The sequence below is a fragment of the Anopheles coustani genome, chromosome 3, assembly GCF_943734705.1.
Source record: "Anopheles coustani chromosome 3, idAnoCousDA_361_x.2, whole genome shotgun sequence".
Taxonomy (NCBI): Eukaryota; Metazoa; Arthropoda; class Insecta; order Diptera; family Culicidae; genus Anopheles; species Anopheles coustani.
Window position 1 is genome coordinate 83,648,255 of NC_071288.1, and position 27,567 is coordinate 83,675,821.

Here is a 27,567-nt window from a genome sequence, read left to right on the forward strand (position 1 = left end):
CAGTGAAAGGCTAACACGGAAGGAAAACGCGAAACGGAACTGTGCCCAGCGGGATTGATTGGTAAGGAGCGGTAGACGTTAGGACGCGGTTTGTGGCTCAGGGGGGGTGGGAACGGGGGTTTTGGAAATTAACGGGAGGAATCATAACGATAGGAGCCTTATCCCATGTACTAGTGTTTATTATGATTATTATTATTATTATTATTATTATTATTGTTCGATCGTTACACCCTCGCATTCGTACCACCTTCGGTCGGCCAGAAATGAATGCGCTCGGCAATGCTGCCAACCCAGAGCGCCCCGGCATGCCGACATGCGGAGACCGCAACCGCGTTCGAGAGTAATACAATCGGAATTAGTTGGCCTAATTAAATCTAAAGAAATAGATGAAACAAACCCTACGCAAACCCTCAGCACAAACTGTTTTGTTTCTCTAAACCCTATACACAAACGTTAGGTCCTATACACAATCATAAGTCATACAGAAATGTTTACTTCCCTAAGTAGGTAGATGTACAATTTTGAATCAGTTGTATTGCAAAACGGATAGAAAAGTCGCATCAGCGGACATAAAACGTAACATTTAAGAAAATAATAATAGTACGGATATTCTTCGTGATTATGAATAGGTGTATAGTAGTCAATTTGGTCAGGATGTAAAACCGTGACCACCCACAACACCACGCGGATGGTGTTGTTTCAGGTCACATGGTCGTCAGTGAGTACAGTGGTCAAGTTTTCTATGGTATAAAATGGTAGCTGTCCGTATATGGAACCGTGGTCAGATGTTAAAAAAATATTTAGAAAACTTGGCAGATTTGGGAAAAATGTTCCAAGACATAAACACAAATTTTCCACACAAAATTCAGATAATTAGATACAAACTTTTTGACTAATAACAACGAACATAATATTCGCGCAGTTGTATGTTGTGTATGAAAAATATAAGAAATTATAACATTGAAAAAAAGAAGTAGAAAAAAACTTCACTAAACAAAGCAGCGTTATCGCAAATGTCCCAAATCAGCGGTGTATAAAACAAATGGACAGTATGAGTTTGAACTAGACTAAAAAAAAAAAATATAATAACTTTTCCAAAATTAATTAGAAAAGCAGGCCTGAATGGACCATTCTTCGCACACATACTGTTCAGCCTACTTAAACGTAAATCTACTTTCAGCCTAAATTACTATACGATTAATGTGTGTTTGTTCTTTTGTTTGTGGAGGAGGAGGGATCGCTTATCCTTTTTTTCTCCCGTTAATTTTTCTTATACACTTTTCCGGCACTTCTTAACTCTGCGATTGGCCGCCTCGAATGGAGCGACATGGGGGAAGTGCCTGTTGCACCATGGCAATCAGATGAAGGGAAATAGTTTGCAAATCTTTCGCAAAGACATCTAAATCCAAATATTTTGTCAAACACACACGCGGCTCACTCAGCCATTTCCCGACAGTCGCAAGAACAACCTCCGTGGGAAAAAAAGCGTGTGGAGAGCAGGACAATGGTGGCGGTTGTGTACGACAAGTGAATATGTATGCATAGGTGTGTTTGTGTGTTGTGTGTGTCTGGATATGGAACAAGACGGTTAATTAGGCTTGACTAACCTTTCAATTTTACGTTTATCGGCTTCGTTGACGCCGATGCGCTTGTCCAGACGGTCGAAAATGCGTGACTTCTTGCCCTGCGACTGTTGCTGATGATGATGATGGTGGTAATGGTGGGATGTCGCTGCATTTTCCCGCTCCTTCTTCTCCGCCATCGGCTTCAGTACGATCCTGCGACTGCTTCCACCTCCGCTGATGGTGTTGTTGTTGCTGCTGCTGCTGCTGCTGCTAGTTCCGGTTACGGCGTTCCGTTCCCTCGAAATGCTGCCCGCTCCACCCGTGCCAGTCAGGCTGGACGAAGTCGCCGGTACCACGGCGGTCGGTGCACTTGTGGTGGTGACCTGGCTGGAGGAGGTCGTCACCTTCGGTCTCGTCGGCATCGGCTCCGGGGTCGGTTCCCGCAGGAGCAACTCCTCGAGTAGATCCAACTCGACGGCTTCCGAGTTGAGCTCGCTGTTTTTGCGCTGCCGGCTTCCCAACTCGTCGTCGTTAGAGTGGGGCTGCTCAACTTCCGCCGGCCGTGATCGACTGCTCGCGTTACTTTGTGAACGGTCGTCGGCCGGCTGGCGACGTGACTCCTCCGGTGCCGGTTCTGTTTTCTTTTTCAATATTATTTTCTTATCCGTCACGACCAGCGGCGTTAGCTTTGGCGGAGTGTTCTCCTGAGGTTTACTCTCCTGCAAAAACAAAAAATAAAATCCAACGGATCGCATAAGTATTGTAACGAAATATTGCTTTATCCGTAGGTAAATCCGTAAGTAAAAGTTCGTTAGTTTAAATGGCATTCTTAATCACATCCCATGACAGTAAGAAAATCAACAAATGACTGATATTTTATGGAAAAATCACTTCAACACACTATTCAGCAATGATTAGATATAATTTAGTGCGGCGTGTTTTTGCTAAAATATTCTTTTGCGCCTCCACAATCGCCAGAAGAGCAACTCATTACAACTAATAGGTCATTCCAACTAATTTACGTAGATGGTGTTGATTGTCAATTACTTTGAAAAGACTGTAAATGATTTCAAAGAAACAAGCATAACAAGCAATTGTTCAGGATAAGCCACTTAGAAATGTTTTTAGTCTTTGCATTACACTAATGAATCAACAAACTCAACCTGATGCTGATATTTTGGATTAGTTATAATAACTTACATTAGCCCGGTTCTTGAGCTTCTCTTCTGCTGCCCGCTTTCGGCGCATCTCTTTCTCGCGCAACATCTTTTCCCGTGTGGCTTTTTGCTTTTCAATCTCCATGCGGTAGGCCCTCGTTTCCGGGTCTTCGTCGTCGTCATGTCGCTGCAAATAAGATTAGGAAGCAACATTAGACCCAAGCCGTGTCAGGGGAAAACCTTTTCAAGTTCACTTACATCATGATTACCGCGATGGTTTTCTCCATAATCGCCACTCTTTCGGCGTTTCGGGTACCTGCTGTCATCGTCCCGGTCACGGCTGGCGTTGCGGCTGCGCGGAAAGTTTCTCCTTGGACGTCCCAGCTCCCGGTCCCGGCTTCCCGCCCGTTCCCGGTGGCGTCGCGGTGAATACTCTCGATCGCGCTCCCTATCACGGGATCTCGGTCTAAGCTCCCGTTCCCGCTCGCGTTCTCGAGACCGCTCGCGCGATCGTGGCCGTGGATCACGGTCCCGTTCGCGTTCCCGCTCACGCAGCTCTCGTTCACGTTCCCGCTCCCGGGAACGCTCGCGTTCACGCGAACGTGCTCGATCCCGCTCGCGCTCACGTTCGCGATCACGTTCACGATCGCGCTCCCGAGACGGTGACCGCTCGTGTCGGCGCTTTTCCACCTCGATCCGGTTCTTGTTAATAAACTCCTCCTGCTGCCGCAGCAGCTCGTCGTCGCTGACCACACGCGGGGGTCCGACGCTTGCCACAAACTGGGGGTTCAGAGCTGCGTCGCGCATAAGCTGATCTGCAATGTTTAGATTTGACAAAACCATTGATACCTGCATCCCAAAAACGAGGCCTAAACGCCTCGAGCCATTCGATCGGTAGCGTGCGTTCTTCTTCTTACATTACTATAATTGCGTCGTAACCATGGATAGGAAATGTTACCAAAAAATAAACTCACAAAATCAGAACAACACCATCCACAGCACAGCTGTCCAGGAAAAATAATTACATCCCCCAGCAACTGGAAACACCATTCCGAGACCAGCAGGTAAAAATACGGAAAACTTTGCATGAAAACGCCATAAATAAGTACCAATATACTCCATTTATAAACATTTCATTTCGTATTCGGTACAATAAACAAAAAAAAAAACAAATAACGATTTAACAATATACAACAATGATGTGCGTAGTAAAAACGTTTGTAAAAAGGGTATCTTACAGCTATACCTTACACTACATTACTAATGTTGCGCATAATACTGATCGTAAACATCGTTAACAAATATTAATATTCTATCATTTGTTTTGATCTTTTTTTTAACTCAGTCTGGTTCAGTTCAGTTCAGTAGTTAACTTTAGGTTTGTTGAGTATTTCACATAGGTTTCAATACCCGGAACGCTTTCGGGATTGAATCGGAATTACATTACTGTTGAGGAAAATACCACGCGACAAGACATTGATGTACGTGAGAAAACACTTTAGACAAATAGAAGAAATTGCGCTTATTCATTTCAGAGTATTATTTTCATTCGCTCGTAATTGATGTTAAACCCTGATGAATTCGTTTCGTCGTTAAGCCGGCCCAAGCACCATAAACGCAATATGAATTATATTTAACTTCAACTGCTTTTTTCCTTGATGCTCCTATACAATGTTAAACCAAAACACTTATCGTTTCGGTAATTGCTATCCACCTTGGAACTGTTAAAACGGCATCATTCATGAAACAGATCATGGATTTGATGATGCAGTACAATTTCTTCATGAAAATATCTTGTTGGTTCGTTTAAATTGTTTGACATTTCTCGTTTCTTTCTTTACGTGTAGTCTAGGCACATGAGACTTCTAAAGCTAACTTGTAGATTTTCGGGTTCGATCTAGGAACATGAAGAAGTGCATGAACACTCAAACTACCAAGCTTTGAAATATCCTAGCAAAGTGAATTGATTGTAAAATGATAAATAAAGTGTTACATTAGCATTGCTAAACTTGCAATTCACACGATTGATTATAAAGTAGAGAAAAGTATTACGATCCTATTTTTAGTTTTGTAAAAGAGCACGCTTGAATGGCATTTGTATTTAAACAAATATAGTATGAAAACAATTCGTATGATTGTGCAAGAATTTCATAAATCGACGACTTTGATACAGGATGACTCAAAAATGGTAGTTTGAGTGTAAAACTAACAAGACAAAGCTTCGTATACTCACTCTTAACCGCTTCGACGCCACCTTTAAAATTAGGGTTGATGAGAACTTTTTGCGGGAAAGCAGCAACGGCGGCCGGCGTCTGGATAATGACCTTGTTCGTTGCACTCGCTGCACTTCCACCTCCGACGGTCATGGGATCGAACGTACCGGAAAGTAGCGACTGTGGGGCCCCGCCAGCGTTCGTCGATGCAGCGAGGGAGCCCACCGATTGCGGAGGAACTCCTGGTCCAGTCGCGGGAGCATACGGTCCGTTCGGGCCTGCAGCAATCCCAGGAGCACCCTGTACTGGTCCAGTGCTTCCTCCGCCGGCCGGTCCATTTGGTGGTCCATTCGAGCGAAACATCTGTGGCCCATTCGCTCCACCACCCCCAAGCGGGTGCTGACGCATTCCACCTGCCTCGAAGCCATGGTGTTCGCCGGGTCGCATCGACCGAACCATATCATATCGCGGGTGGCCCCGTGGCGGGAAACCACGGTGAGGTCCTAGCATTCCCATACCCTGCGGCATGTGTCCCGGCGGACCAACCACTCCCGGGTGCATGCCAGGACCTGGATGTTGCTGAAAGTTCATTCGTCCAGGCATACCACGGAATGGATTCATGTCGCCGGGAAAGTTGGGACGAACGGGAAACCGTGGCCTATGGACACCCTGCCGGAAATCCATCCGTGCACCAGGATGTTGCAGCGGGCCACCGAAGCTATTCGGACCTTGCAGACCGAGAAGACTGGGAGCGCCCATACCGGAATGTGGTGGTTGTTGCTGCTGCGGAGGCAAGAGCGGATGCTTCATGCCCGGCTTGCCGTATTGTCCCGGCCCGCGGTTCATGCCCGTTCCAGGTGGACCATGCTGGTGTTGCTGGCCTTGCGACGACATTGGGTGCCGCATGTCGCCCTTGGTCTCATTCTTCCAGCCACGCTTTTCACTCGACTCATCCGTATCGTACGAGGGATCGAGCTCCTGGGTGCTCGTGTAAGAATCCAACACATCCTCCGTGGACGTGGTATCACACTGTTGGCTGGCGGCGATAGTGCTCCGACTCGAACGTTGTGTTCCACCGCTCGAAGTCATCGGGGACGTAGTGTCGCTCTCCGCCTTGGAACGTAGCGGTGATGCGTAGATGGTGGAAGCGTTCGGACCATCTTCCCGCGAGAGATGAGACGGTCTCTGTGGCTGACTCTGGTTCGAATCGGTCACAGATACGTTCACTTCCTGGCTGTTTAAAATAATCGCACCACTCGCAGTTGTTTCAAGTTCAGCCTCGGTCGTCGAAGGCATCGTCGTTTCTACGCAACTCGCATCCACATCTCGTTCCACTGCCGTGGCTTGGCTAGTTTGTTTAACATTGCTCGCAACGTTATTTTCAACGTGTGGCTGACTCTGTTCAACAGAAGGATTAGCATCAACCACCGCCGCCGCTTGGGCGTGTGTTTCACGAACGGTTTCACTAGTATTGTTCACCGCAGGCTCAGCGTGTTGTTGTTCCTTTGTGTCTGTGTGCCGGCGCACAAGCTCGCCCGATTTCCGGTCATCTTTTCGATGCGGCTCGCTACTGCCGGCATTAGACTGTTCACTTTCTTTAGTTGCGAGCTGTTTGCTCACCCACTCTTCCGTTTCGCTCAGCAGAAACTCCTCGTCCTGCTGGTCCAGTTTGATGCCACCCTCTGCGAGGTTTGCATGAAACGAAAATACATCATAAAACACAATGCCGACAAAGTGACAGGGAAAATATCGATTGATGGTATATCCTCTTACCTTCATCGGACAGCAAAAGCTCATCCTCGTTAAGGATGACAGGATCGTCATTGCCCAAGTCATAGGTAAGTAAATCCTCACTGTAGGTGCGGAGCGACGGGAAGGGAGAAAAAGTAAACAAAAAATATTATTCATTCATTCAACTTATATACACTAGTAGACAGAAACCCAGTATTTTCATGCACATCAATTTCACAATGCGGTCCTTGATGGGTGAACAAAATAAAGCCACAAAAACTTCACCGAAGCCGAATAGGACGGCTTCTTTACGAACACCATGTGTACCAGACGGGGAAAAAGAAGCCACTTTTAGAATCGAGTTTTAACCGTGCCACCACAGATCAATCCATACACTTTTACTTCCATCGTGCGCACCATTGGCCATAGTTGATGGTGGCGATACGATTGAATGGTGAAAATTTGGCAAAACTATGAAAATAGTGGTTTAATTGCAGGAAAAAATTCACCCTCAAACTTACTTCGTTTCCGACATTTTTAGTCACATAGATGTTTTGACAGCTGCTGTCAGCTTGCTTGCCCAAGCGTACCAAGGAGACACAGAACGAGGTAACTTCTACGTATTTTGACAGTTGGCACCATTTCGACATTTTGAATACCTGTCGAAAAATATACGTTATTTCAACGAATGTTCGTAACGGCGTCGTAGATTCATGGGCATGTAATAAGAATCATAAAAAAATGAAACACGCAGTATCTAATCACTTACGATTAATGTATTTCGCATGGAAGTAAAATAGTATTTTATGATTATCTAGCTTAATACAGTTTGTCCATGACGGCAGCAAAAATTTGCCAAAATAATTTTCTCACAAAACAAAATAATTCCTCCACAAGACATTTGTGCGTATTGTTCTGGCCCTCCCATTTCCTGCACTATTCATCCACAGAGCAGAGGGCCGCCTGGCGTCAGGAAAATTTTTCTCGTTTCCTTCGAACCGTCGAGGCCACGTTGTCGCTTAGTTGGCGCGACTGCACGGAGTCAGTGTTGAGGAACGGATTTTCCGGGCAGCACAAATCAATGTACTTCCTCGGAACGAACCAGTCCAAAAAGCGTAATATTAGATGGCACAACGAGATGACTAGTACAAAGGGCCACACGCCACTTCGCAGGCAGCTGCAAAAATAAAGTAAATCGTTACGGAGATAAATTATAGAATAACCCTGACTAAAACCTTACTTTTTCATCATTAAATCCAATGAGCTGGGGGCCTCCCGTAAAGCTGTTTTGTAAACCTTCTCCGTACGTTCAGTAACGTTGTTCCAGTTGTACAGATTGGCCACGATTTGGTTGCGCTCGAAGGCACACATCCCCGAGTAGGTCGTTTTCGAGGGCGTTGGTGTGAGACCGTCGATGGACCCGTTCATGTATCTGCTACTAGTGATTTGCTTCTTTTCCATCTCCCGTGCAATGGCCTCCCGAAGCCCCCGGTACACAGAATCTACCGTTGGCTCGGTGAGGATGATCAGGCTAGAAGGAAGCACCTCCGGAATGCCACCAACTCGGGTCGACACAACCTGCAAACCGCAGGCTGCGGCCTCTACTATCGCCATGCAGTACGCTTCCGTCAGGGAGGTGTTGAGAAAAATGTGCCCCTGTACCAGCACGTCCCGCACTTTGGCGTGCTCCAGCGCACCGAGCATTACGACCCGATCTTGTATGTTGTTACGTTCCCGGATTTCCTCCAGCAGCGCTCGCTTGGGTCCATCACCACCGATGATAAAGTGCACGTTTGGGAGATGCTTTAGTTTTGGAAGAATGCCGGCCAGTAAGTCAATGCCTTTTCGATACACTAGGCGTGAAACCACAACCACATTAACTAAAAAAAGAATCAGATTAAAGTTATGTTTTAAGCAAACCTGAAATGCAGAGACATTACTTGTTTCATCATCATTCGGCCTACGACATGGGTTTGGCGTAAAGTATGTCGTATCGACTGCATTTGGTATCACGGAGACTTTATCCTGGTGGACCTTTGCACGAAGTACGGTGTTTTCTTTACCTGCAAAGACAATTGGTTACTTCAATCAGTCAGTCTCTAGAATACCTCACAACCAGATCTTACCCGTGTGGGACACGCAAATACAGTGGTTGCAATTGGCGAGAGAAATTTCCAAAAACTTGTTGGTTACCACGGCCGATAGGTCAGCAAATCCGAATAAACTGTGGTCGGTAAATACGGACTGGAATGGAGGTGAATGGTACATCCCGGCTATGATGTTATAGTTTGCTTCGAGTAGAAGATAACGACGGTACGGTTTACCTACCCTCAAACCTAGTAATTGTGCCACGTTCATAGTTTCATGTGCTAGCGTGCTGAATGCCGAATGTCCGTGTACGATCTCGATCTGTTCTCGCAGCAGGATGTACCGTATGAGGGGAACGTTGCAGATCATCGTTGGCAGCACCACCTGATTGTAGAACACTTTGATTGGAATGTAGTACACTTTTAGCCCATTGGTCATGTACCGGATACCCTTGCGGTCGCCGTACGAGTGGGTTACGATAATCACTTTATGTCCACGGGCCAGCAGGCACTGGGACAGGTTGAAAATATGCTCTTCAACTCCACCCATGTTTGGGTAAAAAAAGTCCGATGCCATGCTGAGGAGATAAAATAAACACAATCACCCCGGTTAAAGTAGTAAATAACTGCTTGGCCTACCAATTTGCTCAATTTTACTTACCATATTCTCATAGTTGTTTCATATACTCTTTTATCCGGTCAGCAACCATCCAAAATATCCTTCGCAAAAGTATCGTGTTCAGTGGTGTTTATGTTTTGTTTTTATCTTCATGTTTTTTTCTTTTCGCGCTTTGACAGAACTGGCAGTAATTGCACACTAGATTAAACACTCTTGTAAGTGGACAAAATTATTTTTTAAAACCATAGTCGTGGTTTGAAATGCAATTTCAACCATATTCTTTAATAATAATAAAAAACCCATAAAATGTTATAAATCATTTACCTTTAAGATGCTTGATGAGGTTTTCATTGGCAGAGTTAAAATAACAAAAAAAATAATGAAGTAACAAATAGGCCTATTTGCCGTTGGTATTTATGCTACTTTACAAAACAAAAGATATACTTTGGTGAGGCGACAATACACGTTTCCTAAAACAAAGGCCAGATAAGCGATCCGTAAATTTATATATTTTGGGACAATATGATATAAAACTGCTGTAAATTAATGTTTTTAAAGTACTTGTATCCACGTGATGTTTATTAACAGTGGCATATAATTTTATGCATATTAAAACATGGTTAAATCTTATTCCAATTTTCTCGCCGAACAGGAAAACCAGTGGGCCGACCGGACTTTACTAACCCGTGCATTGTGTTCGAGCCATTGAGTTACCGCAAAAAAAAATGCTTCGAAAGTTAACAACCATAGTTTACATTCGGGGATCCGCGACAGTCGAGCGGTGACGCCGGTTAGAACATCAGCCCATGAGCCCCGGGGCTCACCACCTCGACGGCGTGGGTTCGAATCCCAACCGAGACCGCAGACCCCATGGAAACAAGTCTCGTAACCCCTTAACGGGCAGGCATGACCAAGAGGACGTTACGCCAAATAGAAGAAGAAGAAGAAGAAGAAGAAGAAGTTTACACTACAATAAGTATCTGTGTATTTAATACTGTACTGGTTCGAATCCCGACTGAGACCGGACCCTCCCCTGTATGAGAGGACTGACTGTTCACGTACAACAGGGAAACAAGTCTCATAAGCCCTTAACGGGCAGGCATGACCAAGAGGTCGTTACGCCGAACGCCGTTAAAAAATGTTATACTCAAAATTGTAAAACAAATTAGATTTGATTTCCCATTATCTTCTTCCTTGGCTTGAATATCGTTCACGTTCGGCCACATTTACCCCGTGAAGCCCACATTTACCATACTTACCCTTGATTTGTGAATATTTTTCAATACGGGTCTAATTGTAAGCCTGATGTTATTTTTTTATTTGAATATCAATAATTTATTTTTATTGCATTTTCAAAAAAAAAACTCGTTTCCCTTTATGTTTACTCGTGGTTTTAAAATATACCTTTTTGTTGTTTTACTTGCGTTTTCTGCAGCAGGAGATTTTCTAGCAAAACGGACATTTTCATTTCCTTAGTTGTTTTTTTTTGTCGGTCTCTACTGTGTCTTTTCATTGATTTCCTTCTTCTCGTGCGTAACCCGTGCGAGCTGCGAGCGTGAACCCTTAGGGCAGTTGGACAACCGTCAGCACGGTGCCAGCCCATTCGATAAGTGCGAAAATGATATTTCGTTCACTGTTTCTTCCCGTTATTTGCTGTCCTACCGCACACCGCTTCAATGTCGTATGACTTAAGAGAAATAAATCTAAAATATGTATATTTATATATTACCTAACCGGAAATAGAAGAGGAAACAAAATAAAATAAACAGATTTATACGTACAGACATGTATATATAATATATAACACTACACCTCAATACAATCCATCTAACGGAAGAGAATAAAAACGAACGATAAAAAAAGGAAGAGATAATTGTACCACGGAGCTTGCGACCATCCCGACGATTTAGTATAATAAGTAAGTTTAGATGGAATTACAATAATTCAGCTACACATGTTGCACTGTCTTCGCATCCGATTCGCATCCGCATTTACCCTGTGGTGTGCTATCGTATTTATCCCGTCACTTCTCTTCCACATCACTCCACTACCTTGCCCGGCGTTACTACAATGTTCCGTCAATACTCATGATTACATGCTCACGACATTATTAATGCTTTTTTCTTCCTTAGAGTGTTTGTATGTGCTTGTTTGAAACAGCTCATAAGAGAAATGATTTCCATCACTCAATTGCAATTCTTCACCATCTAACATCTGCTTGGATCATCCCACAGCTTGTGTACTTCCTTCTGTTTATTTAATATTCTAGCGTACTTTTCTGTCCTGCTACCGGATAGCTGCTCAATTTGCTATTATAACGGAACCTAGAAAAATAATTTTGGAGTACAAAATCAATCGAGCAACATGCACTATTAACATTCATTATGGGCGCTTTTTCCTATCAACAAAGCACATTCGACCCCCCTCCCCCACCTCCCGTCATCCTTCTTTGTTTAATTCCAAAAGTAAAAAGGACTTGAAAACAGGAACAACATACGGGCTATACAACTTGACTATCCGTTCCACGGTACTGTGTGTCCCCACGTCATATCTTCTATTACCCGCGCTCTCTATGGTTCGCCAATGCATGATCTACCTTTGTTTCTGTCAACATTTTTTTGGAAACGAAAACCAGAACCAGGCAAGTCACTATCAACTGTCCTTCTCTCTGGGCAGGATTGTTTCATGTGTTTTCTGGTGCATCGTCCGCCCGCTCCAAAATGGCCGACCGTTGAGGGTATCAACCACCAGGACAAGCTCTTCGAGAGACGGAACTGGTCTACGTTAGGAGTTTTGTGGTGGTCTATGTGTCTCTGTGCGTGCGTGGGACCACGTCCTCGTCCACGCGGAGGAGAACGTACGTCTTTATGGCAACATGTTCCTTCTTCTAGCTTTTCTATCGGTTACCCAAACGGCCGAAGCTTAGCGTCAGTGCCCGAGGGCGTTTTGTTTCATTGTTCCGTGGCCCTTGTTATTATTTTCTAGCGAGTGTTGCATGATCGTGTATATTTATATGATAAAATTGACCATAAAATCGTGTTATTTATCAATGAAGATTCATTCGTACTGTTCGTGTGTTGCCTCGGTTCCGGGCGACCACGTGCTACCCCTCATCCTTCGCGTGGTTCCTCGTGTTCAGCGTAGTCATTGTAGTGTTGTATTATTTCTGTTCGAATCTCTCTCGTACCTGGTTTTCATGGTGTAAATGACTGCTTTCAATTAGTTGTGTTATTTGTATACTCCTAGTCTAGCTTTTGTTCTAAGTCTTCTATCCTTTCCTATGTTTTTGCCAGTTTGCTGCCCTTTACTTTTTCCAACACTCGTTTCGTAATGCTACGCTTCTAGCGTTTTTCACGATCCACCAATGTTTGAGTTCAATATTCCTTGCCGGCTAACTTGTGGGTTGTACAGTCACACATACGCACGCACACAGACACACGCTCCTTCACACATACACTCAAGCAAACACACACGCACACACACAATCGCACTGTTCAAACGGTACGATATTTTCGTTTGTTTTGAGTTTGAGAATTTTATAATAACATTCTACATTCAGATTCACGATTCAATTGAGAAGGAGCGAAGAAATCGTTCGAAAGAAGTTTCATTTCCATTTGCAATTCTTTATCCCTTGTTTTGCTGTTGAATATTTGGTTTGTTTGATAGATTTCCCGCAAACCTGCTTGCCTGCTCAATTTCCATGCCTTTTTCCGTATGTTATCGAGGCGTTATTGTGTTTGTGTAAATGGGTTATAGAAAAGGAAAACAATAAAACGGTTGAGTGATTCAGAGTGGTTAACGTGCGGTATATTGAATTATGTTCGTGATTGCTAAACAGTCCCAGGGAAAGAGACCGCTAAAATTCAGTTTTCCCTTTTGCTTGTTTTGTTTAATAATGTTTCCTATTGTTAAATTTGGTATATGTCCTACTAGTTTTATCCTACGTTTCATGCTTTTTTATGTTTTTTTGTTTTCTTTTGTTCTGTTACCCTTTTTTAGCAGTTTGAATTATTCGTACATGTTCATTTTTTGTTGTTGTTTGTTTTTCTTCTCTCTACCATGTCGTCTTTGAGCTAGTATAGTTTTTTGTGTTTATCTTGTGTGTCCTTTCCTTCTGTCCTCTAGTTCCACTATCGATGCGAGCGAGGATTAAAAATGGATTGTTGTATATATTTATATTTATGTATAATTATTATATGAGTGTATGAAATTTTGCTCTACCTCGGGCCAGTTGCTACTTCGCAGTGCACTGCGCGGTCGAAGTATGCTGATGGCATTTTTTTAAACTGTACGTACACAAACTCTGTTCCCATGGATTCACACAATTCGCATTCCCGTTTTGCAAAGCTTTTTCCGATTTTTGCTGAGTCATCATGTTTTGAAACTTTGTTCAATTTAATGGTGTTGCACGTGCTACTCTCGTCAGCATTTACCGTTTTACATGCTTTTTAGTTTTACCCTTTTTTGCGGTCGAGATCTGGTATGGAATATGGAGCATGGTTTTTATCTCTACTAGAAAATGAATTCCCCTTTTGCTGCAATGCGTGAAGTAATTATAAATATGCATTCGTGAATAACATTGATCATTGTTTTCCGCTAAGATGTGTGTATAAATGACTTGTTACGGTATTATTTTGTTGTTTATATTCCACTGTCGTCCTAGGTCGTAATTTTCGTTCTGGTTCCAATTTCAACCACGCTTGCACTTTTTTCCTCCCTTACTTTCGTTTTTTTATACTCCTCTTACCACCTGGCCAGCAATCTATGTACTTTTAAGTCTTTGAGCAAAACGGAAAACCTGTTATAAACTGATAATTTGGTATGTTGCTTATACGAAATCCGATTCCTATTCCAAACTTGTGGTTTGAATGTTGCCAAATCTGATGCTTGCAGCTGGTTCTCTTATTTAAGGTTCGTTTTTTGCCGGCAAGGCTAAGGTAATGACGATCGTATGCGTTTTTAAAGTTACTGCAAATACTTGCACTATTCCTTTTTATAACCTTTGCTGAAAGAATTTTATATCAGTTTTAATTTCGAGCCGTGGATAAGAAAAACAAACAGTAAATATATTTCCATCATGGTCATGGCTTTTGGAAGCGCAACGCAACTGCACAAAACTGTTTTGCTAGGAATAGAAATAACAGAAAACATATGGTAGATGAAGGTAGTGAATAGTGGAGCATGAATCGAATATGAAGGCTAGAGAGTTTTCCACGTTTGCTAAATTCTTCTTTTATACTACAAGCAGCTCGCAACCATTTCTTATATCACAATCTTTCCACATCGGGGTAGGATATTATATTTACCGCACTTCTTTTTTTAAATATCTGTCCTTTAAAATTGAAACAAACCGCGATCGGTGAACTATACTTGAAGTACTTCAAAGAGAATTTTTAGTTCCATGGCATGCTTGGACTTTCTAAGCTACTAATACTTGCAGACGAGGAACAGTTTTACTGGTCTGCTGGCTGGATATCTTTGTTTTTCTTTAAGTTCTATTTCTGTGTAAGACAAGTGGTTTGCTGAGTAATTAGTTTCAGAAGATTTAACAACAAAGGAGAGTGAAGTGAGGACGAAGAGAAAGATATTTTTAGTTTTGTCCAATATGAAAAAAAAACTGTTAACATTCCTTGCAAAAACCCCAGTTAAGAAAAAGTAAAATGCACTACAGTTTTGCAGCACCTTCGAAAAGATTGGCGAAAACAAAGAAGCACCAGAACCCGCACCAAATATGCAGGTACATTCATTGTCATGCACGGCTTGCTTTGCGTATTCTCACATACCTGATGCTACCTCAGAGCCTAATCCGACTACATCCATGCGAAGGGAACCAGGTATGAATATTTGAGATGGAAACATTTTACCAAAGGATTCATTTATCGCTTACTGTACTTTGATGTTTACTCGTACACTGTTCCTAACCCCCTTGGCCTCTGGTTTAGCTAACAACTATCTACGAATGTGTGACGTACTTTTTCAGCCATTATTTTTGAGAGTAATATTGAAGAAACATTCGAGTAGGATTTTGCCCTGAATTCACGCGTGTGAGTATGTGTGTGTGGGTGTGTGTATATGTGAGTGCGGAAGAGATTTGAGTTTGGAAGCCAGTGGTGCATTGAACAGAAAGAAATACTACTACTAGCCAAATCCAATCGGTAACCTCTCCCCCCGTATTGTCTGGGGGCGATAAAGGAGCCTGCAGGCCCGCGGCCATATCGCCGCGCGTGTCGTGTGCTCTCGGAATCGAGCTGATGAGTCGTCGGAACACTTTTGCAAACATTTTCACAAACTCGACCAGGTGGCATCATCATTATCATTGTTTAGCATGAATGTTGTCAACTATCCATTCCTTCTCTTGTTTTTTCTTCTGCTATTTCTCTTGCAAGCTGTGTCAAGAAGTCACAATGGAGCGCTATCCAGTCCTATCGGTTGCCGGCGAATTCGTTCATCTCCCTAAAATAAACAAAAAAAAAATCCACTTAAACAAACCCTATCAAAAGCCACGAGCCCTTCGCAAGGACGTTCGACTCACCCATCTTGATCGTGCCGTCACCGGGCGGCAATGACATCGCCTGCCCACCATTGTTTGCCGACGAGGACGCCTGCTGGCGCTTCATGGTGCGATCTTCGTACCTGGTGCCGCTCTGCGACGCCATCGGACGGTTCAGTGTGTTGTTGGGCGAGTTGGGCGAGTTGTCACTGTAGCTGCTGCCGCCGCCACCGCCGCCGTTGCTGCTGTTGAGGTTGCGTGACGCGATCGTCTTCGTCACGAAGTCCTGCTCCTTCCAGCCGTGCTTCTTGTATACATCGCGCAGATCCTGATGCTGCCACATGGTGAACAGTAGCTGGCTGGCAAACTTAAGCACGCGCGGCGTATATTTGAGCTTCTGGCGCGACATGTTCATCAGCCGCTCGACACCGCCCGCGTCCAACAGTGAACGTGCGAATTCGGCGTTCTTCTTGATGACTTCGTTCAGGGTGGCCAGCACGGCCGCTATCGTGTCGTCGGACGTGCCCTGGTCGCACTGCGGATTGCCAGACGGAAGCTTCTGCACCAGGTCGCGCATCGCGTACTTGCCGATCAGCTCCTTGTTTCTTTGGTCGATAGCTAGATTTCGGAGGGCGGTCGCTACCGCGCACACCACCCGGTCCACCTCCATGCGCAGCAGCTCCACCAGGATCGGCAGGCCCTTCTCCTTGCGCACCGTCGCCCGGATCTCTATGCTCGGCTGCCAGTAGCAGGCGGCCAGATTCTGCAGTGCGCCCGCCGCCGCCTCGAGCGTCTCCGGGTTCGAACAGCTCTGCAGTAAGGCAAGATAAGAATGTACAACGTCCGGTTGCCACAGCTGCTCAGCTCCTGTAACATGAAACAGACCAAACATTAATATCAGTTGTTGAGGAATTCATCGGTTAAAAAACCATGGAATCTTTATCTTTATTTAACCATGGAGGTAGAATGATTGCAACAATATAAGTAATAAAATAAATTGGTTTCGCAAAAGGAAATTACGTATACCCTTTGAAAATACGTATAATTTAAGTAGAAAAAATTTTCGTACATGGTCAACTTTAGCATTCTTCAAGTATTTCTCACCATTTAGTAATGAATTTAGAGGACAACAATATCCAATATAAAAGTACTGTGGCGCATTGCTTTGCATAGAAGCTATCCAATAGATGTAATAAAGAGTTCAGTTTTCAGTCAGCTCATCTTCGTACTACACGTCTTTTCATACGCGCCAACAGTACCAAATCGTGTATAGGACTTTTTATTTATAAAGTTTACTGTCAAAGAAATACCTACCTTTGTAATGGGCAGTATTTTTGTAAGCCATCCGCGCCGGATCACCGTTCGAACTCGAGTGGTCTTTGTCCGCGGCCGCCTGCTGCTGTGCAGCAGCTGCAGCTGCCTGCTGCTCTTTCTTCTTTTTACTCGCCCCAAAGCAGCCTAAGTTTTCGCCCTTGGACGAAGCGGCACTGACGATTGCGCCACCACCGCCGCCGCCACCGCCGACGCTACCATCGGCGGAACTGTGGTGCGGGATCGGGTTCTTGTCGTAGTTCGGATCCTCCACCTCCTGGCACCGGTAGGAAAGGTTGCGCAAGATGCAGACGCAATTCTCCACGATCTTGTTACCAATGTTCGACTTCTCGATCGCTATCCGGATGACGTACAGTAGCGAATCGACGAGGCCTTCGCACTCGCGCAGCTTTTTCCGCGCATACTCCCCGGCCGAGCTGACGTTGCGCAGGATGCCGGACGCGTTGCGGAACACCGTGCTCCAGCATGTTTCGCCCGGATTCGCCGGATCCCAGCCGGAATGAGGAATGATGATGTACGACACGATCACCACCACCGCGTCGTCGATGATGAATCGCTTTAGGTCCTCGCAGGACGACATATTCCAGATGATGCCGGTCACCAACTCTTTGATGTCGGATTCGGCCGTCCGGCGCAGCAGGTGGATCAGTGCCTGGATGCCGCCGGCCGCATTAATTGCACGTTTGTTCTCGTCGTTCTGCCGCCCGTACGACAGGTTCCGCAGTGCACCGCACGCGTTACGAAACACGTCAGTGTTCTCGTGCCCGAGCAGCTTGACCAGCGGCGGGATACCACCGAGTGTCCGCGTCCGCTGCTTGTTTGGATCGTCCATGTAGCACAGGTGCTGCAGGTAGGCGGCCGCATTCGCCTTGATCGCATTGTTCGGATGGCTCAGGAAGCCGATCACCTCGGTGAGATTCGGATCGCGCCACTTCATCTGACGCTGCTCGTCCAGATCGAGCATGCCGCCCGCTCCACCACTGCCCTCGCCAGGTCCATTGGCAACTCCCGCTCCTCCCCGGCCACCACCCCCACCGGGTGATGTGATGATGTGCTGGAGAAACACGTGATTATGTATCTGCAGGTTCGACATCTGCTGGTGCAGATCGTCATCGCCGCCATCGTAGTAGCACGATCCGTCCGGTGCCATCACACTCCCACCTCCTCCCGCTCCCCGTTGCTGTCCAGTGGCTGCCTCATAAGCGAGCTGCTGTTTGGTGGCGTACGTCGGCTCCACCACGCCACCGACTCCGTTCGGATCCATATGCGAGCTGATCGTACCGTAGGGTGGCGTCGAAACGTATCCGTACACCATGGCCGACGGGTTGTCCGGATAGAGCCGGTCCACGGGTCCACCGGGTGACGGTGCAATCACGTACTCGCCCATCTCGTCGTACTGGCCCTGCAGGTAGCCACCCGGGCCCGCCGCTAGCAGGTTCGCCGAAGGGTTGCCCAGCTGCGCCACACCCATCGGCATCGGGATGGATGATTCACTGTTCTCGCTCGACGTGTGCGGTGTGTTCGAGCGGTCGTTCATCTGATAGTCACCGAGATACGACTGCGCGTGATGACCCGGATGGTGCGTCGGCTGTCCCAGATCATATCCGGTGTCCGTGTACTGCGCGTAGTGTTCATAGTCCTGGTAGTGGCCTTGACCACCCGCCATACTCCCTCCTGGTCCTCCGCCGCCGCCACCACCACCACCGCCTGCTCCGATGCCACCACCCAGCACCTTTCCACCGGGCTGCAGGTGGGACTGAGGCGCACCGCCCACCAGCTGCTCCGGTTGGTCCATGTGGTTAAAGTTCAAGTACTGCGTCCGGGTGGTGTACATCCCCATCGGCATCGACACGTAGTCGATCGGTTGACCGTCGGTTCCCATGTCTAGAGGCATTGCTACATAGTCGAACGGTTGTCCACCATCCGGTCCCAACTGTTTCACCTCGCGGACGACCTTTGTGATGGTCGTGATCTGCTGCGTCGTTTGCTGCTGGTTGTGTTGTTGTGCTCGGGCAATTAGATCATCCTCACTATGCATTGATGGTGGTTATATTCCTGCTCGTCCTTGTCCGTTCTGGTAGGGGTTCTTGCTTAAAAACGCCAGTTTAGATTCGTTGGTGTGTGTTCTCTCACGGCACTGCGAGTGACGGCCTTGACGGATTGTTTGCACGAGTCGTTAGCGTTACGGTAAGACTAAAAGCAGAAAAAGATAAACCAGATTAGTTAAAATATGTTCATTAACGTGTCTTTACGGCTTTACATATGTATGTTAATCGCATATGAATTAACGGCTGACAGAGAAAACAGTATAAAACAAATCATGACTGAACATGTCCTTACGATTTCCCTAATGTAAAATTCATTGCAACAAAACGATTGCAGCTGGAGTTGGGAGCACATTCAACTAAATTTCTTTACACATTCTACTTTGAAATAGAATTACAGATGCTTTAAAAATATCAAGCCACGATTTTTACCGTAAAATTTAGAATAAGCAGTATTAGATAGTTTAGAGAATCAGTCTGTAAAAATTTAGTGTATTCTCGTGAAAGTTATGCTTTCCACTTGAAGGGGATATCTTGCCTTACATCCCACGTAACTTTTCGAATTCGCGAGTAGCTATCGATCTGTTGAATTGTCAGAACATTTACGGTTCATACTCACATAACAATTTTGTACGTTAGGCGAAGAACTAATTTACCCATTACTTTATTACTTGTCCGTTTAAAACAATTTATTTTAGAATGAAAATTAATTATATAAATGTAAAACTGTGTATGACATGAAAATTGTTTCAGATGAAGTAATCATCAAAGAAGTGAATTTTTAAGTTCACAGACATTTGTTATGCAAAAACATTTATTTCACATGGGACACGTTAGAGATGGGACAAGTTATAAAACATGGGACAAGTTAGACTTATCTTATAATTGAACATGAAATCGACAGAGAACATGAAAAACAATACTTCATTGAAACGAGAATGAAGTTAGCAAATTAGAGCAATCAATATTTTAAACTTTTCTCACTAAAGCGTACATAGTAGGCACAGTGAAGCTCCCATGCACTCCGGAAATAAATGGTTTATGGCACTATTTTTTTCTTTATTTCAATTTGCTACTGGTGACAGCGATAATCGTTGATAGCGATTGATAACTGGCCACCGCTTCCTTTTGTTCGCCGTCATAAAATGAGCATTGGAGGTAAATCAATCGTCCGATCGATTACAAACACAGATAGCTCATCTTTGTGGAATCGCTTCCGTCGGAGCGAATGACGATTGTTGCGGCGTGCGTTAATCGTTTCCTCATCGATGGGTTTCAATTTTACACTCGCCGTTCGATTCTCGCCACTACTATCCCGATGCAAAACGACCCGTCGTGTGGCGTTAAACTGCACCACCAAGCGTTGAAGCATTCCTCTCCCATTCTGCCCCTTATCAACCGGACAATTCCACCCCGGTGTCACACGATCCGATACGGTGAGTAAAATGTGCGATCCAATAATGATTTCACTCACGCCGCACCAATAGCTGGTGGAAAAGGGTGGCTTGGCAACAGGCTTTTATCTGCAGGAAAGTGGACGGAAAATGCATCCACCGATCCGCGCGGTTTGGTATCGTTAGTGATGCGTTTTAAATAAAACCGTCGATGGTTCGGCTGGCACCGTGTCGTCGTTATCGATGGAACTGATAATGGACACACAATACACGCTCGTGACGCGTCGTTCGGGAAAAGTTTCATTACGGACCGAACCGAGAAAAACATGAGTCGCTACCTGATAGATTACGTTTCAGGCCTTTTGTGCGAGCAAAATGCCTCTTGATTACATTATTTTTTTGTAATATAATATACATTAAAATAACAACACAGCCCACACCCGATGGAACATCCTTCCCGGTGGTAAGTTACGGTCCGAACCGGACGCCAACGGTACTTCAATAGACAAATTTTAATTACATCCATAAAATTCATCTCTTCAAAGGCGCAAGGAAAAGCCGAGCAACACGAAAAAAAAACATCCCACCGTTTTCCATAGTTACTCCATTATGGTGGCAATTGTAGCCGGCGTTCCACAAAGGTGTCCGCATATTGCACATTGTTGTCCGCAAGGTGCAACACATCGCATCTCCATGCCTCTTTTTTTTGTGCGCACAGCAAAAACTCTCTCCTATCTCAAACTAATGTATGGAAGCAAAAAACGAAAGCCTAAAAAAAGCGAAAGCCACGAGTAACAGGACGCAAATATTTGCCCAACGAGGACATAGAATAAAAACCAAAAAAGTAGGCGCATGTGCAACTCATTATACAAGGCCTTCATTTAGCGCTAATTACATGCAATCCATCGTCGCCAAGGGACATCTACTGTGCTTTGTTCTTATGTGTGTACGTGCGAGCGTCCTGGAACGATTTTTCGTCAGCGAATTTTGCGGAAGACCTAAAGGAAATTCTTTCGTTTCATCCCCGTAAAAAGAAGGGCAGTTAAGGCTCACAGTGAGATTTAGTTTGGCAATAAAAATGACATCCATTAACAATGGTTTTCGGCATCCCTCAAAATTATTAAGACGAGCTCAAAATTAAAATTGACAAAACGACTAACATTTTCGTTATCGAAACAATTGGGGATATTTTTTTCATCAAGCATTTCATGAGCACCGTTTCCTGATATGATTTGGAGTAAAAGTGGAAATAATTGTTGATTTCTTATACATAACGAATTTGTTACTTATGTAATTGTTGATCGTTTCATTAATTCAGCCCGATGGAGATATTCGTAACTATTCGTGAATATGGGTTTCTTATATACCTACGGGGTTGTGGTATCTAACACTTATTCTAGAGCTTATTTAATGCCAAACAATTTTGATATAAACGGCACTACTTCATACTACATGAAAAATATGAGATAGGGAGCTCCTTTTGTAAGTGATTAATGTGTTTAAGTCACAAGAAACGAGAATTGATTCGTTTCGACTACTAGATGAAATTTCAAATCATTATAACACGATTAATGATTAACATTGACTTATCACATTTGTAGCTTTGGCAGCGATAGTTGACCATTTATAATCATCATCGAGGCCACCGTGCGATTCAGATCCCACCGTGCCCCGAATAAGTTCATCAATTTTTCCGTCGTACGCTGAGGGGGTGAGAGGATTTACTCTCGTTCTCAACCCCTATTTATCCTTTCCCGCACCTAAGATTGACAACAAGAGCTGGCTGGTGCCGGAAAGTGCAGCAGAACGTCGACAGGACTCGGTGTCAAGTACGAACCGTGCCGGGGACTCCGGGAGTCTCGTTACTGTACGTCTCTCCACACACATCCGATGCATGCGCTATCCATGTCTGCATCAAGCCCTCGTGCATGAGACATCGGGGTACGGTATATCCCACTTTCTTCCCCCGAACCGGTTCCTTGTTGACGTTTCCACTGTGGCAAGTCAACTGTCTGTGCTGACTCATCCGTCGGCTTCGCTTTCTTCTTTTCTCTACACGTCTCGGGGTCGATCGACCCCCAGGAGACGATAGCGTGTATAGAACCTTCACCCGGTCGGAAAACGAGAGAATCAGCTTCTTATCTTCCCTTCCAAGTGCACAATCCACCGTCCGAGACGGTGACAGCGGGTGTCATCCTGTATTTTTCCAGTGCTTCTTCCTTTTCCTTTTGGGTGGAAAACTTTTTTTTCCTCCACTAGAAAATTTGTCCCTCCACAACTGACGAACGATAAAATTGCACCTCCATCCGCATTTCAGGGGCGCGTGTGTGCCCTTGTTATCCCCCTCCCGTAGGGTACAACATATTTTCAGCATTTCATCATTCCACTCACTTGCGTTGCGTCCACAAGACCGAAGCCACACCAAAGCGTTAAGATACAGATCCAGGCCCCTTTTCGGTATAAGACAACAAGAAACAAAAAATGAGGCAACTCTACGACACTGCTGACGCCGTTTGCCGCCCTTCCAAACGGCAGACGAAATGAATGAATGAATGAAAACCCCAAATGTTTGAAAAGGATTCCGAAGGAAAGCTGTCGCTTCGAGCAAGTCTTGGAAAGATATGATACTACCGCTTTTTTTTTTTGTTTTCCAAAATTTAGTTAAACACGTGAAGAACACTTCCTCCTCCCCCAGAAACCATGGCAGAAGATTCTTTTTTCCGCAGAACAAGTTCCCAGGGAGTAGGTCTCAGGGACGGAGATACCGGCATCGGTCGGATTCGGGGTAGCGTGTTGCCACACTCACTACACTCCAATTAGGGGTTGTTGTTTGCGTCTATTGACAACGCCGGAGACGTGTCACGTTTCCATGCATGCTTCGGCATACAACACCGAGCACGTTGCGAGGATCTGCCGCGTTCGGAGGGTTGTGCCAGACGCTGGCATGTGTTTGGCCATGCTTGCCGTGCACGTAAATAGAAGTGCCAATTTGGACCCGGGACCTAATGAGTGCGGGATAAACAATAAACTGCATTTTCCCCCCTACTTGTCGTGGTTAATTTTATTGTGGCCAAACTAACAGGCAGTCTGTCTCTTGTTTGGGAATGTTGCTTATTTTAAAATGATTACCTGCAGTAATAATAATTGAATCAAAAGCCGTTACCGAAGCGTTCTTAGATGAGTCCTATAATTGTAAGGATTTGGTAGATTCACAACTTAGCAACCTTTCATTTTTATTACTATTCACTTAATTTTTTATCCGCGATAATGACATTGCTCTTCTATTCTCCTTTTTTGTGATAATTGTTAGGTTCTAGAATTACGATGCTATTTTTTAGTCATTTTTATTGTTGGTCACATAAGGTTTAAACTTTTTATCCGAGCCTTAACACGGACTGAAAATTAAAACAGAAATGTTTTGCGCTACCTTCAATATTATAAAAACGGTAACTGCATTTGGAAGTCTTATGTTTATTCCACAAAATAAGCATTGCTATTTCCATCGAAATTAGAATCACGGATTTGCCTACATAGCTAACTTCTAAGGAGTTAGACAAAAAAGGCACAATCTGGCAAGCCATTGCTAATAGTCTTTACTTCGGCAAAGAAAGCACAACCACGTAAATACTGACAATTGTACAACATCGCACGAATGGAAATTAAACTTTGTGGCTTCTGCTCGGCTACCCAAGCAACAAACCACAACCAACCACTTCAAACATCCTTAAGAGGATATATAGCTGGCATGTATGTGAGTGCGTCTAAAAATCAGAAGACTGAAAACTAGCAGCGAACACCAAGAACTACAGAAAGGCGATGATGTATGGCAAACCGCGCACTACTACTACCCGATAGTAAGCAATTGTAAGCGGCTCAATCAGTGGCGGCGGCGGGGGCAAGAAAAGCAATTAGAACAGATATTCATTACGGAGTTTCCGAAGCCCGCACATATATGTCCACTGGACGTATACAAACACAGTCCCGATAACGTAACTTTGTGACGGCCGAGCGGGACGGCAAGCTTGTCAGAAAACGATGGAATGTTTACCGCCAGAACCAAACCGCCTGTTTGGCGGAAGGCGGTAAGGAGTCGCGAGCCGGGTCCAACTTCGTCCTACACTAATCCTTCAATGAGAACACAATCATCGAAATACAATTCATCCGAGGTCCAATTAGAAACTAATTCGAGTTATAATTGAATAGTTTCGCTGGGTTATGAAATGTTGTGTTGTGGTTAATTATGCCTCCGACGTACCGCCGTCGTGCCCTATGCAAGCACTTCCTTCTTCCAACCCACCGGAACCCGGTTGCCCGCTCGAAATGCCACCAAATCAAACCACTCCCGGGTTGAAAATATCCGTGGGAGTCTGTCGAACGGCAAACGTCGATCCAGTGACGTTTAGCGTGGGGTGCACCGAACGGCCGCCGGTGTGTTTTGGTTTTTTTTGTCTGCCTTTCCACGATCCCCATTTTCCCAGGGTGTGTCACCGAAAAGTTTTTCATCTGCAGCGATGCCAGACGACATCATTCAACATTTTAATTACTGCCAGTCAAATGAAAGGGGGCGTTCTTGAAGCGAACCGACTTCCAGCAACTAAGTTGGCAGACACTTGAAATGTAATCCACTGCAAGTTGCTAAGTTACACCATATATTTTAAAACCCACGGCAGGAGCGTAAACAAGGCACGCTGGAACCAGCGGGGTTTACTTTTCCGGACGCATCGAGGCACTTGAATCGAGTCTTGTTATATTTGAAGTTCAGAATCGGAAGGTAATAACATTATTTTGCCACTTCAGTTCTAGGTTCTAGAGAATTTAAATCATTAAAAGTCATTTGTTTTTAGAATCGAGCATCTAAATTCAGTTTAAATGATGCAGGTTCATATCTCCTGGGACATTGGCATCGATCCAGAGATTGGAAGCATAGTCGTCGTCAGGTTTTATACACCAGGCTACAAGGTAAATTATACCTAAAAATAACCTATTTAAAAAATAATTCACCAGAATAACCGCTTTGTTTAATTTGGAAAAAATGATTTAAAACTAACTGGCGGGAGAAACCAAATTATTTGGTTTGATGGACGCAATAAGTTCAAATATAAATCTCTTGGCCAGTGAATGTGGATTTGTTCCTGCATTTGCACAAAATTTGGCAGCTCCAAAGCGCATTGCGGGTGTCACGCAGTCAGTCACAGATGGGCTCCCCTCTCCCCCTCCTCCAACCCCATCCAACGGCAGCAGAACGAAGGACAGTAATAATAATTTATCGGAAAAGCTTCCACGTTAAACTCCACCCCTCTTCTCTGTTTTATCGAATTTCCGCCATTCCGCGTTGAACAAATCAATTATTCAACCAGATCAGCCGAAAGGGAATCCAATCACGCGAGATCGTTTCACGGGATAAATTGTTGGCAGTAGTGCATTTTTATTTGCTTTTGCTTTGGGGAATTATAGCGTGTTATTGTTTTTTGTTTTGGTTTTCAGAAACACACTATAAAAGGATAGACACTTCCCGCAATGCACTTTTGGGGTGGAAAATGAATTGAAAATCTACTTCTTTTTTCCAACAGCGTTTGCCACACACTAGACGTCCCCATCGGCACGGGATGGAGGAAGCTGGCGATGATTTATTGCTCCCCTGCTTGGTGCGTTCCGCTTGCCGTGATGATCGTGTTTTTACCGGTGCTTCACTTCCGGTTAATGGAACGCGCGCCAAAACGAAGGCGAATGTGTGCCCCCATTTTTCGACAAACGCACACAGATTCGCTTTCGTTCACCCGATGATCGCGAGCGAGCGACTTCTATTTTTATTTCACTTTTATTTATTTATTTCTCATCGTTTTTCTTTTTTCTATTTCCAACTCCGACGATAAATAAATGCAGCTGATTGCTCATTCAGTAGGCGAAACGCAGCGCGAATGCAAACCGGAAGCACACTCCAAATACGCCACCGCAGCCACATGATGTTTGGCCCATCCCGCGGCGAGCCCGTTGTCGTCGGTTGTTTAATTCCAAGAACATTTTGACAGCAGGCACCAAAATGATGACGATGAAAAAAGGCACGTGAAAACGCCATGGAAAACGAACGCCAAAATTCCAAAGTTAAATAAAAAATGTTCAAAGCAAGGCCAAACGGCTTTCCGCCGGAGATAGGCATGTTTCTATCGGATGGTTAACGACGATGATTGTAGGATGAATTTTTTGTGTAGTGCTTCAACAGTGAGCCAAACAAACCCGAACTAAATAGACTATCCACTGGGAAGCCCCGACAATAATGACCCAAAGGCAGCATAGTGAAATGGATAATTTACTTTCGATTAAATTGAAATCGACATTACACATTGACTGAAATAACTTAGCGTTTTCTGCGAAGAAGTATTTTGCCAATATTATCAATATTGAAAATAGAAATATTGATTGATTTTACCGTTTTATAGCACGTTGATGTAAATACAAATAAACGTTGTTACCACCAAAAACCACCAGAACACTGCAGCTGAACTTCGCAGAAAAATATTGTTATTTATGATTTTAACGGTATCGGCTATGCTAAATATATTCGAAACGTGTCTTTAAAAGCAAACACACGCATGATTACACTCTGGGGCATGTAATTTTTCCGCAAACCTTGTGTGTATCTTATCAAATGGTCGAGGCGCAGGCAGCTAAGTAAACATTTTGCGCACCCTGACCCATTTAACTATCATATTCATTGGCCATCCGTGACCAAACGACCTACAGTTAATGTTAGGCAACAACATCTATTTATTGACCCACGGCGGGTTTGGTTCAAGGAAAAAAAAAGATGCAAACACCTCTTTCGAGCGCAAAAGAATGTCAGCGTTTGTTGAAGAACCAGCCATGACACCAGAAAGCACAGGGAATTACAACACCGGGGGTTCACGGCACTCGCATAGTGTATGGGATGATG

The 27,567-nt window shown here is 44.6% G+C and overlaps 3 protein-coding genes across 3 annotated transcripts in view; all 3 read right to left on the reverse strand.

Annotated features, from left to right (window-relative positions):
• Positions 1-348: 348 nt before the first annotated feature.
• On the reverse strand, positions 349-7,201 carry LOC131258462 (serine/arginine repetitive matrix protein 1-like). The gene is made up of 6 exons (XM_058259787.1): positions 7,188-7,201; positions 6,709-6,788; positions 4,956-6,617; positions 2,981-3,537; positions 2,766-2,909; positions 349-2,284 (listed from the first exon to the last, which is right to left on the reverse strand). Exons 1-6 carry the CDS (start codon positions 7,199-7,201, stop codon positions 1,589-1,591), a joined length of 3,153 nt encoding a protein of 1,050 aa, XP_058115770.1. The 3' UTR covers positions 349-1,588.
• Positions 7,202-7,422: 221 nt separating this feature from the next.
• Positions 7,423-9,511, reverse strand: LOC131258446 (phosphatidylinositol N-acetylglucosaminyltransferase subunit A). Its single transcript, XM_058259767.1, has 6 exons — positions 9,415-9,511; positions 8,995-9,331; positions 8,793-8,910; positions 8,607-8,729; positions 7,907-8,546; positions 7,423-7,843 (listed from the first exon to the last, which is right to left on the reverse strand). Exons 1-6 carry the CDS (start codon positions 9,423-9,425, stop codon positions 7,636-7,638), a joined length of 1,437 nt encoding a protein of 478 aa, XP_058115750.1. The 5' UTR covers positions 9,426-9,511; the 3' UTR covers positions 7,423-7,635.
• Positions 9,512-11,813: 2,302 nt separating this feature from the next.
• LOC131260731 (catenin delta-2) overlaps positions 11,814-27,567 on the reverse strand; it is a 39,752-nt gene continuing 23,998 nt past the window's right edge. Inside the window, exons 2-4 of the mRNA XM_058262531.1 lie at positions 17,180-19,390; positions 15,908-16,732; positions 11,814-15,828 (exon numbers count right to left, since the gene is read on the reverse strand). Of these exons, the coding sequence (XP_058118514.1) occupies positions 15,821-15,828; positions 15,908-16,732; positions 17,180-19,235 (2,889 nt within the window). The 5' untranslated portion in view covers positions 19,236-19,390 and the 3' untranslated portion in view covers positions 11,814-15,820. The remainder of the gene's footprint in view (positions 15,829-15,907; positions 16,733-17,179; positions 19,391-27,567) is intronic.